The sequence below is a fragment of the Brachyhypopomus gauderio genome, chromosome 13, assembly GCF_052324685.1.
Source record: "Brachyhypopomus gauderio isolate BG-103 chromosome 13, BGAUD_0.2, whole genome shotgun sequence".
NCBI classification, from domain to species: Eukaryota; Metazoa; Chordata; class Actinopteri; order Gymnotiformes; family Hypopomidae; genus Brachyhypopomus; species Brachyhypopomus gauderio.
In genome coordinates this window covers 11,514,664-11,527,038 of record NC_135223.1, presented here as the reverse complement: position 1 = coordinate 11,527,038, position 12,375 = coordinate 11,514,664, and the positions used below count along the sequence as shown (strand labels likewise).

The 12,375-nt window shown below is 44.0% G+C and overlaps 1 protein-coding gene across 1 annotated transcript; it reads right to left on the bottom strand.

The window, feature by feature from the left end:
- Positions 1-5,959: 5,959 nt before the first annotated feature.
- sbk3 (SH3 domain binding kinase family, member 3) lies at positions 5,960-12,009 on the bottom strand. The gene is made up of 4 exons (XM_076970989.1): positions 11,747-12,009; positions 9,363-9,507; positions 8,533-8,735; positions 5,960-7,072 (listed from the first exon to the last, which is right to left on the bottom strand). Exons 1-4 carry the CDS (start codon positions 11,750-11,752, stop codon positions 6,269-6,271), a joined length of 1,158 nt encoding a protein of 385 aa, XP_076827104.1. The 5' UTR covers positions 11,753-12,009; the 3' UTR covers positions 5,960-6,268.
- Positions 12,010-12,375: the final 366 nt, after the last annotated feature.

Here is a 12,375-nt window from a genome sequence, read left to right as displayed (position 1 = left end):
CAAGCCACAAGTTTTCCTACAGCCATACTATATGTGTTTGGGTCAGAGGTACCTATTAACAGACTCAGGAAGACAATATCATCAGAATATTTTACCATAAATTGGTTTTCCTCCTTACTAACACAGTCATTTGTATAGAAAGTGAACAAGAATGGAGAACGGACACTCCCCTGGGGGGCACCGGTGCTACATACTGTATGTCAGATAGCGCACGTCACTTGTTGTGGTCTATCAGACAAAAAATAATAATACCACTTAATTAAACATGGGTTCACATTTGCCTGAACTAGCTTGCTGAGAAGAAGATGTGGCTGTATAAGATTAAAAGCTGAACTAAAATCAATGAAATGGTAAATGAAAGTTTTTAATTTGTGCCTAAACTTGGACTTCAGAAACATTTCGTTTGGTTCAGTTACACATTATGCACACTAGGGACCAGCACAGTGCTTCGTAGACAAAGTCGAGTTGGAGCGCGTGGCCTGATGTTTGTACAACGTTTGTACCTCTGTGGTAAAACCTTACAGGTGTTTAAAGATTTTATTTTAACTGTTAACCACACGAGGTCACATAGACACAGACGCCGTAAAAACGATGGTGCTTTGCTCGGTACTCTTGTCATGCACTTTACGCGTAGTCTCGCCAAATGCTTGCGGAGCACAGGAACGCGAGTTTAACAAGGTCGACAAAGTATCCAGTGGAGAAGAGCCGATGACATCTTGACGAATAGATCCAAGACGTGCCTGAGCTAGCGCAGAACTTGTATACAGAGCGATCTGAACATCCTCCCATGTGTTCCCTCCAAACCGGCTCAGGCAGGAGGGGGTTCGGAAGAGGGGAACCGCAGGGGGCTTTATAGATACGGATAAGGAACACATACCGGGCCGTAAACACTGGATAACTTCCAGACATGTTTATAGGTGAACAGCATATTTGTTTACTACCATCTGTAATTTTCCCTTCTAAGACTCAGGAGAACATATCCTCGCCTTATCAGCCCTTGATTTTACTTATATTTGTTGTACTCTACGCTTCCTTCTTAGCCAGACTTATCGCATTCATGTAATTTACAAAATATTTAGTAATAGGATTTATTCTTAGACGCTTGTGCTTGCACTGTATTCAGAACTGTGCTTCTCAACTCCATATTTTATACCCTGTATGAATAATTCGAATAATATCGTTGCCAGACATTGTAAAATCAATACAATAACCTCAGATTTTCTGTATACAAACTTAGATTATAAGTGAGAACTTTATAAGGAGCCCTGCGCTGAAGGGCGACTCTAGTGTAGCTATTGGCTGTTTACAGTAGCTATTGGACTTCATTAAGTGCGTGGGAGGACATCTTACCTAAATAGATTCGTATATCTTAGAAGTACGACAGCAAAATAGCTTAAATTACATGATGGCAATTGCATGTATGATTTGTTAGTTTTGTATTTTTAGTTGAATAATCTCCTGTTGATTTAAGAGGACCCGTTTCCAGCATGCATTTCCAGCAGAGAGTCTAACCGTGCAGCTTCGGGCCGACGAGCGGTCCTGTCACTCGTTAAGACGGATAGCTTGATGTTTCATGATAATGTTTCTAATGAAATCGTTTCAAAATAGTACCGTCCTGAAAGAGCGGCTAGGCTCCGCGTTGACGTGAGTTTCAGCGCAAGAGCTGCTGAGACCCGGGGTGAGTTCTGCCGACCGTGTCGGTGTCAGCCAGACCTCTCCGCCTCTCCTGTTCTTATCATCAATCTTGCTCTTTCTACCCTCACCTGTCACTGCTGACTCTTGACTGCTATTCCTGTCGGCGTGGCATGTATTGGCGCGTGGCTCTCTCTGTAACATTTTGTTCGTATCTGTGAAGTCTTCTGCAGATCCATCATGAATTGAATGAGCGCGTGGACCGAGTGAATGCAGACTGGCTTTTGCAACCATTTATGAAAGGACATAGGTGGTTGTTCCTATCTTAAATGTTTGTATGCCTTTTAAGGACACACATTTTTATTCCCATTCAGCCCACACCTCCACCCCAGCACTAATACACACAGAGACAGAGGTTTGTCTGGTTGTACAAGCAGTCCAGACCAGTAATTGGATCTATTTAATGCCCAGTACGTGTGTATTCCGTGTCCACAGATCCCCGTGGTGAGCACACATCACGCCTGGTGCCTTTGAATACCCCCAGCATCATCTACTACCATGTGGCCGAACGAGAGGGAACCGAGTTTGATGTGGTTTGACCCCAGATCTGCAGTTTGACCTGCACTCAAATCCACAAGATGACTTCGCCGAATCGGAGATGGTCGGATCGCCGTGTCCCATGTGCAGAACCGGCCAACCGGCACGACGGAGCAAGTGAACTGAGTGAAGAGAGTGAGTGGGTGAGCAGGAGTGAGTTCAGAGAGTGAGTCGGGGGGATTATGTAGTGCACGGTGTGAGGAGGGAGAAGGCGAAGGACACAGAGGTGCTGATGTGTTGGACAGTGTAAATAGATGGACGTAGGGCTATTTTTAAAGCGGTCTGCAGAAGGGCTTACATGGGCCTCACAGTGAGACGCCGGGCTGCACAGACAGAGCTGAAGTGAAATGTAAAAGACGTGTGACAGGAGGGGAAATGTTCCAGCAGGGCTTAACGAATTAACAAACGTGGGGACCGCAGGTTTAAGCATGAGGGTGCAGGGTTGCTTGGGCTTGGGTAATTACGCCCTGGATGCAGAGCAGAGCGTCAGCTGGAAAACTGGCCCCAGTTTCGCATATCTGGAGTGGGGCGCTAAATCTCTGGACAGGACTATATGCTGCATGCTAACCTCAGCAGCCTGCCTGTGTTTTGTGACATTCCACACAGTTCTAGGCAGACCATTGATGCTCTATTTCATGGATGCTTGAGAGGACAGAATTTAGCTCTCATTGTTTGGCATTGGCAGATATAAAGTTTATTAAAATATTTTACATCAGATGTCATAGAGATGTACACTCTACACTGAGAGAATGATGTAACCTAGTCTAGACTTTCAGGAAGTTCAGGATAATTTGTCTAGATGTCTCCATCCTGAGAAGTTCAGGATAGTATGTCTAGATGTCTCCATAAAATTATTTGTCTTTACAAATTTGACACAGCTAGTGGAACAACACCATACAAACCAATGTCAAGACAATATTCATACGCTACATTGTGCAGGAAAACATGAATAATGATCTACGTGGTTAAGCAGCCTTGGGGGGCTCCTGTGTTCAGTATGGTTCTGCTTGAGGTGTTGTTGGCAAGACGTACTGCTCGTGGCCTACATGCTCACTGTATGGGGCAGAAAACAACAGGAAGGTGCTGCAGTACCATGTGAAGACAGGTGGGAGGATCGTTGGTGCTCCTTGCAAGACATACACCACCCACATCACCTTGCTCACAGGATGTTGAGTGTCTTTCCCTCTGGGAGGAGGTCCAGAAGCACCACCAGACTCACCAACAGCTTCATCCACCAGGCTGTGAGGAGGCTGAATACTCCCCTCAGCTCCATCCAGGCTGCCAAGAATACGCACCCAACCTCAAGACTCTGTTGACGCAAATATAATCTTTTGCTTGCACTATTTCAACTTTCAACTTGCTGCTACCATAACATTCACACAGTGAATACCTTCCTTATTGTTTATTTAGTCTTTATTGTTTACTTTAATCTTCACCACTGCACACCTTTCTTTATTTATTGTCACCCTTAGTATTGTGCACTTTACTGTTCCATTAGTTATTATTGGCACTTTATTATTAGTGTTAGTGTTAGGTTGGATCGGTTTTATTTGTTAATTTAGATTTAGAAACGTAATGTCGATTCTTTGTATGTCTGGTACATGTGAAGAATTGGCAATTAAGCTGAATTCGATTGAACAATATTAAAGGGAGATTTTGCAATTTTTCTAATTGCATGATTTAATGCTTGTTTCAGTGTTTCTCGATTAACTTTATTGGCTGTGTTGCTGAACCATGCAATTTGCAGAAATAAATGCATCCAAGCCAGCAGGCTGTTAAACACGCTTGTAAAAACATACGCCCTGATTCCCCTATCAGCGGCTTCACAGCTGAATGAACTGCATTCCCTCTAGATTTATGGTTCCGCTCGTGTGCTCTAAAGCTGTATTATTTCTCCAACTAATTATCAGCAACAGAGCTGATGCAGCATCTAATTTGCAGTATGTTTGTAGATATAATGTTAAAACAATCTTAGAAGCCATTAAGGTTACTTGAAATTGATCTACAGACAACATGTGTCACATTACAGCCCCAGGCCCCTCCCCCTGGGTGTGTGAATGTGTAGTCTACGGCTCAATCCAAAATGGCATACTTAAGCAGTATGCACTAGATTTCAATGCAGTACGTTCTGCTCAACCGTAAAAACAGTATGTTCTTTCAGTAGGCGACTGGGCAGTATGCATACAACCTCAGACAATCTACGTCCTCCATTTTACCTATACCATATGACATTTTGGACGATGCCTACATTGGCTGTGTCCATGTATGTATTTCTTATGGTCCAATGTGCATGTGTTCATCCATGTCACCTTTGGCTTGTCATGTCAACACTTGTGTATCATTTATTTCAAGGTATATAAAGTGCATCAAAGTTCTATTTTGTGCTCGTCTTTTGTCAGAGTCTATCCTTGTTTCATTCTGTGTGCTACATGTTAGTGGGCGCTACCTGCATAACAAATAAAGCTGCCTTTGTATGTTAACCTTGTCTTGACAGCCTATTCTCTCCTCGCTCGTAACATATTTTATGACATTAATAACCCTTTAACTGTTCCAGTTACTTTAAAATCTAGGTTGATGTGTTCATGCAAATAATGATGTCATGGTACAGCCCGTGACCCCTCATCCGAGGGGTGTGTATGTGTAGTCTTTGTCTATTCTTGTCTATATGTACTTGCTTTGGGTGTGGCTCAGTGTGCGTGCGTTCATCCATCTCGCCGGTGTCTCGTCTCATTAACGTCATGCAGTACACTTGAGGCCTGTTTATTTTAAAGTATATATGTGTTTCGATGTTGTCAACATCGCTCATCTACAGTTTGTTGAGTCTATTTCATGTCTGTGTCTCGCTCCATGAGTATTTAGTGTATGTGTTTGTGAAAACACTTTCATTTGTATCAAATGTGTCAGAAGTATTCACATTCATTACTCAGGTAGAAGTATATATATTAGGGCTTAAAAATACTTCTGTAGAAGTTGAAGTATCAACTCAAGCTTTTTACTCAAGTAAAAGTGTAAAAGTACTGCTTTCAAAACTACTTAAAAGTATAAAAGTAAAAGTAATGTAAGGGAAAAAAAAGCCATTAAGGACAAAAGCTTAGGTCGCACCACAGGGGTCTATAGTGCACTAGCCCACCTCCCCAAAAACCCCATTCTTCTAAAAGCCATAATGACTATAATTAAAATGTTAATGTTATATTAAAATGTTAATGTTGAAAAATGGGCACATATGCCCATTGAAAATGAATGTACTTTAGTACAAGGGTTGGTTGGTCTTCCTGACTACCAACCTCCTCACTGGTACTTAGTTGGGACACTTCGCTCTAAGCTACATATGTCTGCTACGTCCTCGCTGGAGTGTGACGTGACGTGTGCAGGTGACAACCAATAGGGTGTCGGAATATTATATGTTTATACTTCTCATCCAACCACAATCAAATTCACTCTATCCGGATGGCGCGATTAGTCAGGATAGGGTTTTTTTTTAAACGACACACCGGAATGAAAACAAGCCAAATTGCAATAGCAGTAAGGAGGCTATTTTTAAAATGTAAGGAGTAGAAAGTACAGATAATGGTGTGAAACGTCAGCTGAAAAATAATTACTCATAATAAGTAACCAAAATTTCTACTTAAGTAAGGTAACGAAGTATTTGTATTTCGTTACTTGACACCTCTAATTTGTATAATTATGTAAAGTAAGTAATGTGAGTAAGTAATTATACCATACTCAGCAATTCAGGTTATATAATGTATAATGTATAAAGATAAACATTATTGTACTGAAAATAATAAATTCTAGTCTACATATACATAATATAAATTCTAAAATGCACGCACATTGATGTATTTCTAAAAATGCACAGTATACAGTACTTGTGTCACATTATACAGTTTTAGAATAATTCTGTATTACAACATTTCCTTGTATGACTTGTCACACGCTTACATAGTAACAAAAATACCAAAATTCTGTGAGACCAGATATGCATTACTTTCCTAAATATATACAGCTTTCAGTCCAGAGTGGGTTTTTCTCCACTTTTCTATCTCTCTCCTCTCCCTTCTCTTCCTCTGTCTTTGTCCACTCCTCCCCCTCGCACCTTTCTGGCCTCCTCTTGCGCATCCTGCTCTCTTCTCTTCTCCTCCTGCTCTGTCCGCAGCAGCCAGGCTCCGCCCAGATAGGAGAGCACCTCCTCTGGCCCGGCACGGAGCCCGGGCTGCGGGTGGAGCAGCTGCCTCAGCAAGGTGAGGACTAGAGAGCTCAGCGACTCGAAGTGAGGAGGTGCAGCCGCTGAGACTTGCTCTTCCTCTTCACCCTTTCTCGTGTCTCTCTCCTTGATGCTGCGGTGGTCCCCTCCTTGCTTGCCGTCAGCCCGCTGTCCATTGACCCCACTGTCTGTCCCCTCCCTTGGTTGTGTGCCGTTGAACCAGTCAAGGAACGTGCAGAAGGCTGAGTCGTCCGACGTGCTTTCGTCCCAGGGGAAGCAGCTGGTGAGCAGGCAGTATATGAGGATCCCCAGGGCCCAGCTGTCAAGGCTGGGCTCCACAGACATCCAGATGTCCTCCGTTTCCTCGTCCTGCTCTTCTCCACCTCCTTTCTTTTTCTCCTTGGCCTGCTCCATCTCGGGTACGCAGAAGGGGGAGTTGTACCAGACTGCACGTACCTGGCTTCCCCGAGCCCGCACCAGGCCAAAGTCGCCCAGTTTGACCCAGCGGCACCTGGAGTCACACAGGAACACGTTCTCGGGCTTGATGTCACGGTGCACGAAGCCCAGGGAATGCAGGTAAGACACGGCGCCGCTCAACTGAGACATCACACACTGAGTCTGCTCCTCATTCACGCCTGCCTGCAGTCAAAGTGACAGACAAAGTGAGGCACGAAAAGGGAGACAGGTGGGAATAAATGCTGATCCATCATGAATTCCATGCTCTGTCTTTGCGGCTGTCCTCAGTAGACTGCATTTGGCTGATGACAGGATGAATTGGTTCACACTGGAGTAATACGGGAGCATATCCATGTCCTGGAAATCCTAACCTGCTGTGTACCCAAAGGAGCCCCACAGTGTGCCTGTTTATCTTACAAGTACACCACTACACTGAATGGCAACTCTATTTGAGACACCTGCCCTTTCGTGATTTGAGATTCCCTGTATGGAAATTGCAAACCTGACCCTGGAGAACAGCATAAAATCAAGTGAGATCACTTTTCCATGGATCAGTTACAGCATGAATCCACATTATAACTGAAAAATCAAGCAATCTGAGTGATTTTGAATGAGCCATGGTCATCAGTAATAGTCTAGCATGGGCCAATATGTGACCAGTTCAGGCTGTTGGAGGTGTAGAATGGTGTGAGGAATGTTTTCTTGGCACACCCTGGGTCCTCTGATACCTATGGATGGATGTCTGGAGAGTAGGGTGTACCCAACTTCAAGGCAGCTATTTACCATGTGGCAGAAGGAGACTTTCAGCAGGACAGCGCACTACATTCAGGGGTCAAAAAGCCGAGTTGTCTTGAAAGAGAGATGCTACCAAAGCGGATCACAGGGTCAGACATCTTACTCTACTTGTTTACAGAAACGAGGAATCAGAATCACACAGAGACTAGAATGGCTATACATGAACCAGCAAACAAACTTAAGAGACACAGGGCTTAAGTACAAGACACTAACTCAGACAACACAAGGGACACATTAGGTAGATTACAAGGGGTGTGGTTACAGATGACTAGGTGGGGGAGACCAGAAAGCAAACAGAAGCATATGGAATACAAAAACAAAGACTTGACAGACAGGAGGGAGGCGGAGCCAGACGTGACAGACAGGAGGGAGGCGGAGCCAGACGACACACAGACAAAAGTGAACGTGACACCTGTGGAGCATCTCTCAGACGAGGTAGAAAGGATTGTTCGGATTGTGTCAGTACATTCATATAATTAGAGGCAACTCTGAGAAGCTGCCTTGTCCACATGGGCCAACATTCCTGCTGAACAGTTTCATCATTGTGGAATTTATGCCACGGTGAATTGCTGCGTTTCTTAAGGCCAAAGGCGGTTCAACACACTATAAGATGGGTGTCTCTAGTAAAGTAGACATTCAATGTACGAGGCTGTGATTTATCAAATGTTTGGTCCGATTATTGAAAGTGTCAGGAATATAAATAATGTCAGCATGTGTTGCATGTTCTTAAGGAGTTGGAAGTTTGAAGTGAGGAGATGAAGACTGCTGCTGCAGCAAAAAAATGAACTACAATAAACACAGACTGCCCACGGCTGGATTTAAGTAGGATTAATCTGGATCAGACTCACCTCTGATACGATGATGTCATACAGGTCTCCATAGAGGGCAGCCTGCTGGGCAAACACGTAGTGGGAGGGGGTGGAAAAGAAAATTCCGAGGGCACGAGTGAGTGAGGGATGCGTGCAGAATGACACGGAGAGGTTGTATTCACGCAAGAAGGAGTGAAGTGTGGTGGAGTGGCGAGGGAAAAACTTCAGGGCCATAGGGGTGCCTAGGGAAAAGGTCAGAGTTCAAAAGTCGGGTATTGGATTATATATTTGTACAGATGTAAAGGGTGAGAAAGTATGTGCATTGCTGCATCTATGGTAACATAGATTTATAATTTACATCATAATTTACCTGTGGTTCTAACATTCATCGCTCCACACACTAACACTCATCACAAGGCACCTTACTGTTTGCTCTTTCTTGCCTTGATCAGACAGATTCATGATAGTGTGTTTGCTCCTGTCTCATGGATCAGACCCGGAACAAATGTTCAATGATGTGTTCTCTCCTGTCTCACTGGATCCAATTCGGTCTAACCGATTAGGATCTCTCCTGTCTCACTGGATCAAACTCAGACACACACATGGTATGGTGCGTTCTCTCCTGTCTAACTGCTTCTGTCAGATTTCTGATGGTGCGTTCTCTCCTGTCAGTGTTCCTGCCTCAGACAGGTTTGTGAGGGTGCCTTCTTTCCTGTCTCAGTATTTCAGACAGACAGGTTTGTGAGGATGCCTTCTCTCCTGTCTCAGTATTTCAGACAGACAGGTTTGTGAGGGTGCCTTCTCTCCTGTCTCAGTATTTCAGACAGACGGTGCATTCTCTCCAGTGCATTCTCTCCTGTCTCACTGACCTCTCTTTTTATGCACAGCCAACATGACCTTGCCGTACGAGCCCTGTCCCAGCTTCTTGATCACTTTGAAGTGCTCTGAGGTCACCAGTGATGTCATAGACTGAGCCGTGAGGTAGCATAGCTCCTCCAGTTCCTGCGTGGGATCCTGAAAACCGAACAACAAGAGCGTTTTTTTGTCAGCCTTCACTGTTCCCACGTCACATATTCCAAGCTGAATATAAACCATAGGTGCGAGAATTCACAAGCACTGGCAGTGTCTGTCAATAGATATATCAACAGCTTCGATGTGAAAGGCAGAACCCAACTCGCCCCACCCCCTCCCCCCAGACAGCATCATAGCTGGCCTTCATGACCAATCACACACATGTGGATCATGCAGGCAGCAATGCCACCACCTCCATTAATTCAAAACAGTCACATCAGTCTTCTCACCCTTTTGTGACCCTTTCTGCTTATTGTCCAACCAGGTCCTACGTTTGACCCAACAGTTCTTCTGCTGTTATCAAGCATCGTCTGGACCTGTTACCCTTCATTTAGGGATGTTTGGCATGCCAGCATATCCCTTAACAACTTGTCCTAACCCTCTCGAGCTACACCCTGCCCCCACCCCTGCCTCATGCACAAGTGGCATTCCGTGCAATTGCACGGCTTAACTGGTATTCCATTATTAGCTGGACGAGCGTGTGTTATGGGGGGGTCGCAACATGCAGATCAGGAGTGTGTTCTGCGTCGCCAGGCAACGCTAAAAGTTGGCGAGCCGAGCCGAGAGCTCCTGTAAAGCGCTGCTCGCGTCCCGACACAGACTCACATGGCGCACATCGCTGGATCCTTCACAGTTAGTGTTTCTGATTAACGTTTGTTGTTTTTTCCATCCCCTTGCAACCCTCTCATCTCTAACAAAGTTTCCTACAGACTTTCATCTTCTGAGCATTCATTATTGATTGATGGTACATACAACCCTACAGCAGGTGCAACAGTGGACATTGCTGCAGTAATTCTGGGAACCAGTGCCAGGAAGACCCAGGGGCTCTGAGCTGCTGCCCCAAGGCCCCACCACCCTAGAGGCCCCAAAGCCCCAACTCCCTGGATGGGCTCAAGTTTTTCGCTGCTCTAGCACACTTATCATCTCATGCAGGGCTGATAACGAGCTGTTGAGCAGGATCGGGTGTGTCGCAGCAGGGGAACTGAGGAACTTGGAACTGAGCAGGACAGTGGGTCTCCAGGACTGGAGATGAAACCCCTCACATATGGAATTGTTATTACTGTTAACACTAGCTGAGCAAATGTAGTGAGAGAGTATATTTTACACAGATGGAGAACCACTATTGTTCATATAGGTGCTATGACAAATAACACTTCCAGTATATAAATACCCTGGTAATAAGCAATAACTGAAGATGCATTGAAGATTCATTCGATTACATTTTTGCCATAGCAGTATAAAATTTAAGAATGGCACAGGGAAAGGGGAAAATGGTCCATTTTTGCTGTTTCGCCTCTGTACTGCCTAATAGGAAACCGAGCAATCACCATGATCTCAAACAGCAGATTTAAGCCTTTAGTCTGAGAGCCATAGACATAACATCACAGTGGGCATGCTCCAGTAACCTTCAAAACCAGTGATTCTTTCAGTGGTTTAGGGGACTTCTGCCTTCCAATGTGTATTGAAGCAATGAAGCAGTGAATTGTGTATACAGAAGGGTTCTGGTTGGACCTCTCACTTCAAGTAGTAAAGAACTTTCTGCTTTATGGCTGTGAGAAACTGTGCATTTGCTTCAGTATTATGCATCAGATCACTGCCATATATACCTTCAGATTGGATCATTTTTCATTGATAACACTGTCATCAATTAAAAGTACTTTGCTTGCCCATTGTTGTGGTCTTCTGTAACATTTTAAAGTTGTTTGCTATTGCTAAGTCTGTTCATTGTGGATTCTCAACACACTGAACGTCTCTCTAATTGATTGATTGAGGAAGATTGAATTGATTGAAGGAGGTTCCCTAGTCCACATATAAATATCCACTAAGTACATTTATGTTTCTCATTCAGTGTGCTAGAGTATAGAGCCTTAATAATGTCCTGTCCAATTACTTATGAATATGAATATGCAGCATATTTCTTCACTTTCTCACCCTTTTATCTTTGCCATCTCAATCCCCAATGCCAGCCATAGCATTTATGATAATTTGGTGATCTGACAAGAATGACTGTGCCCTTACTGCACCATTTGCACAATAATATTATTATTATTACCGGTAATTATTATACTATAATTCGTAATATAATAATAGCATATAGTACAACAACAATGACAACAACAATATTTTTTTGTTTCAAGATTTATAAATCCCCCCAAAAAGAACTTTTACAGTCCTTACTTACATTCATTGCTGAATGGCCTGAATTGCTGGATCTCCTAGAAAATCTTGGTGTCGGTCAGTTTTTGCACTGTTTTATGCTCTGCTGTCCATAAGTGCAAGCCTGCACCTTGATCCACTGTCTTCTTCCACACAGGGTTCACACAGCAGTCTCCGGATGATCAGCTGTGTTTCAGAGTGCCTTTCTGAGAGGGTGCGTGTGCTCATCAGTCTCACCATGTGCCTGTGCGTGGTTTTATATGTCTTTGATTGGTTCAATTTCCAGTCCTCTGACTCTCACTTCAAACCCTACCCATCCCATAGCCCCCCCCCCCACTTTGTCTGCCATTCAGTCTGTTGGCCTCTCTCTCTCTCATGCTCTCTCTTCCTCTCTCACTCACCCACGTACTCCCCCCCCCTCTCTTTGAAATTGTCCTCTGTTTTCATGCCCCTCTCTTCTCTCACCCCTCCCTCTATCACCCTCGGAATCTTACTCTGTGAATTCCAGGCAGTACTTGTAATTCCTGTTTCAATCTGCAGCATTCCTGGATTAACTGGGATTAAATTAGATAATCAGATGTTTCCAACAAGATGTTTTTCTCTTTTTAACTGTTTTGTTTTACTTTTTTACTTTTTTTTTTAGTGTACAGCTGC